The sequence below is a fragment of the Asterias amurensis genome, chromosome 2 (assembly GCF_032118995.1).
Source record: "Asterias amurensis chromosome 2, ASM3211899v1".
Classification (NCBI taxonomy): domain Eukaryota; kingdom Metazoa; phylum Echinodermata; class Asteroidea; order Forcipulatida; family Asteriidae; genus Asterias; species Asterias amurensis.
The window spans coordinates 24,791,727-24,794,572 of record NC_092649.1 but is presented as its reverse complement, the minus strand read 5'-3'; the positions used below and the strand labels follow the sequence as shown (position 1 = coordinate 24,794,572).

At 45.9% G+C, this 2,846-nt stretch overlaps 1 protein-coding gene across 1 annotated transcript; it reads right to left on the bottom strand.

The window, feature by feature from the left end:
- Positions 1-1,646: 1,646 nt before the first annotated feature.
- On the bottom strand, positions 1,647-2,846 carry LOC139952654 (cholecystokinin receptor type A-like). Its single transcript, XM_071951860.1, has one exon. The coding sequence runs from the start codon at positions 2,844-2,846 to the stop codon at positions 1,647-1,649; it is 1,200 nt and encodes a 399-aa protein (XP_071807961.1).

The window sequence follows — 2,846 nt, the reverse complement described above, 5'->3', positions numbered from 1 at the left end:
AAACGTCATGATCACTTCTGCTTAATGCAGTAAAGTTTTCTCTCACAAGTTTATCTAGAGAGGATGAATGTTTTTACTGGACACAAGTACCACTCCATGAAAAACTAAGTTTTGCAACGGAGAGAAAGTTTACATTTAATTACATATTCATAAATACCTCAGACAGTTTCGCTATTCATATTGGTGGAGAGCCCATCACGTGGGTGTGTATAAACCTTTGGTTAGTACCAGTAAAACGTGTTGAAACATGGGCGTGACACGCGAGCTTGCACCTGTGCTTATAAGATAGTTTCTTCATTCCTATCGGTCGAGAGCAACGGCCGGGATAGTCTCCGACTAGGCTCTGTCGAATTATGGGTCCGATATCACCCAAAATCACGTGACCAAAAAGGAGGAATTCCTCCTTTTTCGAAGTTATCCGAAATGTTCCGAACGTGTTGTCGTCAACATTCGGACAGTATCGTTGATGTTCGGTATGGAATCGTAATGTTTTTGTCCTTTTTCTTCATTTCAAAGGTGTTTTGACTTGATTGTTCATTAGACATTGATTGAGGATTAAGTTTCATGATTTTTGAAAGTGGTAAAAATGGGGCAAATCTGGTGACTAGCTGTCGAAATTATACGTGTTGAACCAGATTGTCATTAATCGCCGATCAAAATAATCTCGTAACCCTCCGGCCTCGCGGCCGTCGGGAGGAGGGTTACGTTATAGCAACTAGTGCAGACATGGTTTCTCCGGAGATGACCCCGCGACCCTGGCAAGTTGTGTCATGCTCTATTTTTAACCGTGGGTGATACCTGACCTAAGATTTTTAACAAGAGACGTCAAGGAATATTTGGTCAGGGGACCAGACTACGGCCGGGACAGTTGTGCCACATCACGCGATACGCGCGCCGCGCACAGCATTCCCTTATTAGGAGTTGTTTACCCGAGGGCGGCGGAGGGCCTTACCATTTTCACAGCTGGAGGGGTGTTGTGTTGAAAGAAATAGGTGTCCAATACCTGTTGTACACGGGATGTCTGGAGTACAATGTCCTTCACTGCCCGAAGTACAATAGGTGTCTATTGTGAGTACCGGCTTACTAGAGTACAAGGGGTGTCTTAGTACCTGGTTTACAGGGGTGTCCAGTACCTGTTGTACACGGGATGTCTGGAGTTCAATGTCCTTCACTGCCCGAAGTACAATAGGTGTCTATTGTAACTACCTGCTTCCTAGAGTACCAGGGGTGCTGTGTTGGTACTGGTTTACAGGGGTGTCAAGTCACTAATGTACAAGGGATGTCTGGAGTACAATGTCCCTCACTGCCCGGAGTACAATAGGTGTCTGTTGTAAGTACCTGCTTCCTAGAGTACAAGGGGTGTCTTGGTACCTGGTTTACAGGGGTGTTCAGTACCTGTTGTACATGGGATGCTTGGGGTACAATGTACCCCCCCTTCACGGAGTACCATCGGTGTCTAGTGTAAGGGTTGCCTCATACTAGGGAGTCCTTAGTGCTCGAGTAGGAGTACCTTAGTGTAAACTGTATGGAGAACAGTGCTGTGGATAATGGGATGCCTTTGTACTGCGGTGAAAATGGGTGCCTCATGGATTGCAGGCATCTTTACCCGAAATGTTGTTTATTACCGGTTCAAAATGTATTTTTTTTCATTGCCATATTTTCATTTTCCTGAGAACTACTTGACAGTCTTTCTGAAACCGTCTGTTTGCGACACCATAGATTAATGGATTCACAACGTTATTGATGTAGGTAGTTAGCGTACAGTACCACAAAACAGTCAACACGTTTTCTTCGATATCAGCACCGTCTAGCTTGGCAAGCAAAACAGCAACATAGAGCCAGTATGGGAACCAAGTCAAAAGGAAAACGACGCTGGTAATGAACAGCATTCTTGTCGTCTTACGTTGAAGTGACATCTCAGTTCCGCTGCGTCTGTCCTGGTTTGGGTTTCCTCTCACAGGTGGCCTGTCAATGGGAGTGGCGTTGACTTTACCGCCAGTTGGAGCCATGGACTTGTCGTTGCAAGTAAGGCTATCTGACTTCCTTGAAGTTGAGGGGATGTTTTGATGTGTTTTCGTCATACTCTTTAGATGAGATTGATCAAATGGTTTGACTTTGGTTGAGGGCATTAATGTCCATACATCGCCAGTGCTTCGAGAGGGACATATCGACCCTGCAGCAGTCGACCGATCATTTTCAACTAGACGTCGACTTAATACGTTTACTTTCACATGCTTTCGTATGGTGATGTGAACTTTCCAATAGAAGATGCATATGAAGACTACTACCACGATGTACAGTACTAACTGACAGACCAGACCCGCTTTTCTGAGTGCGTTTGAATCGGGCATCCAGAATGTTACAAATGCCTGTGGGATCAAAAGGATTATCGCTAGACCATATGAACCGAAAATCAGCAGCTTTGCTCCGAAGCGATTTAGCCATCGGTTGTTCGGCCGACATACGCAGTCGTACCTGTCCACTGCAATGAAGCCGGTCAGCACAGCAGAGGCGAAGAGACTCACCAAGCTTATCACTCTTATGTACTGGAAAGCAAATGGGGTCTCCTTGTTAGCCAGAAACGATATGAAGACGGCGAGGTTGTGTACTCTCATCATGCAGACGGTGAGGTCCATCCCAGCCAGCCCCATGATCAGGATATTGGTGGTTGTCTTATTAGGTTTGGGCCAATACACTCCGAGAATGAGACTGTTCCCAAACAGCCCGAGTAGCATCACGATAATATAGAAGATGATCTTCAGGATGGCGTTGAGGACCAACCCAACATCAGGTCCCTGCGGTTCATCCGGTATCCAGCCCGTGGTGGAAGTTGTTGCGTTATCCAT

Coding starts and splice junctions, on each gene's coding strand:
- LOC139952654 (XM_071951860.1), bottom strand. CDS start 2,846: ATGGATAACGCAACAACTTCCACCACGGGCTGGATACCGGATGAACCG.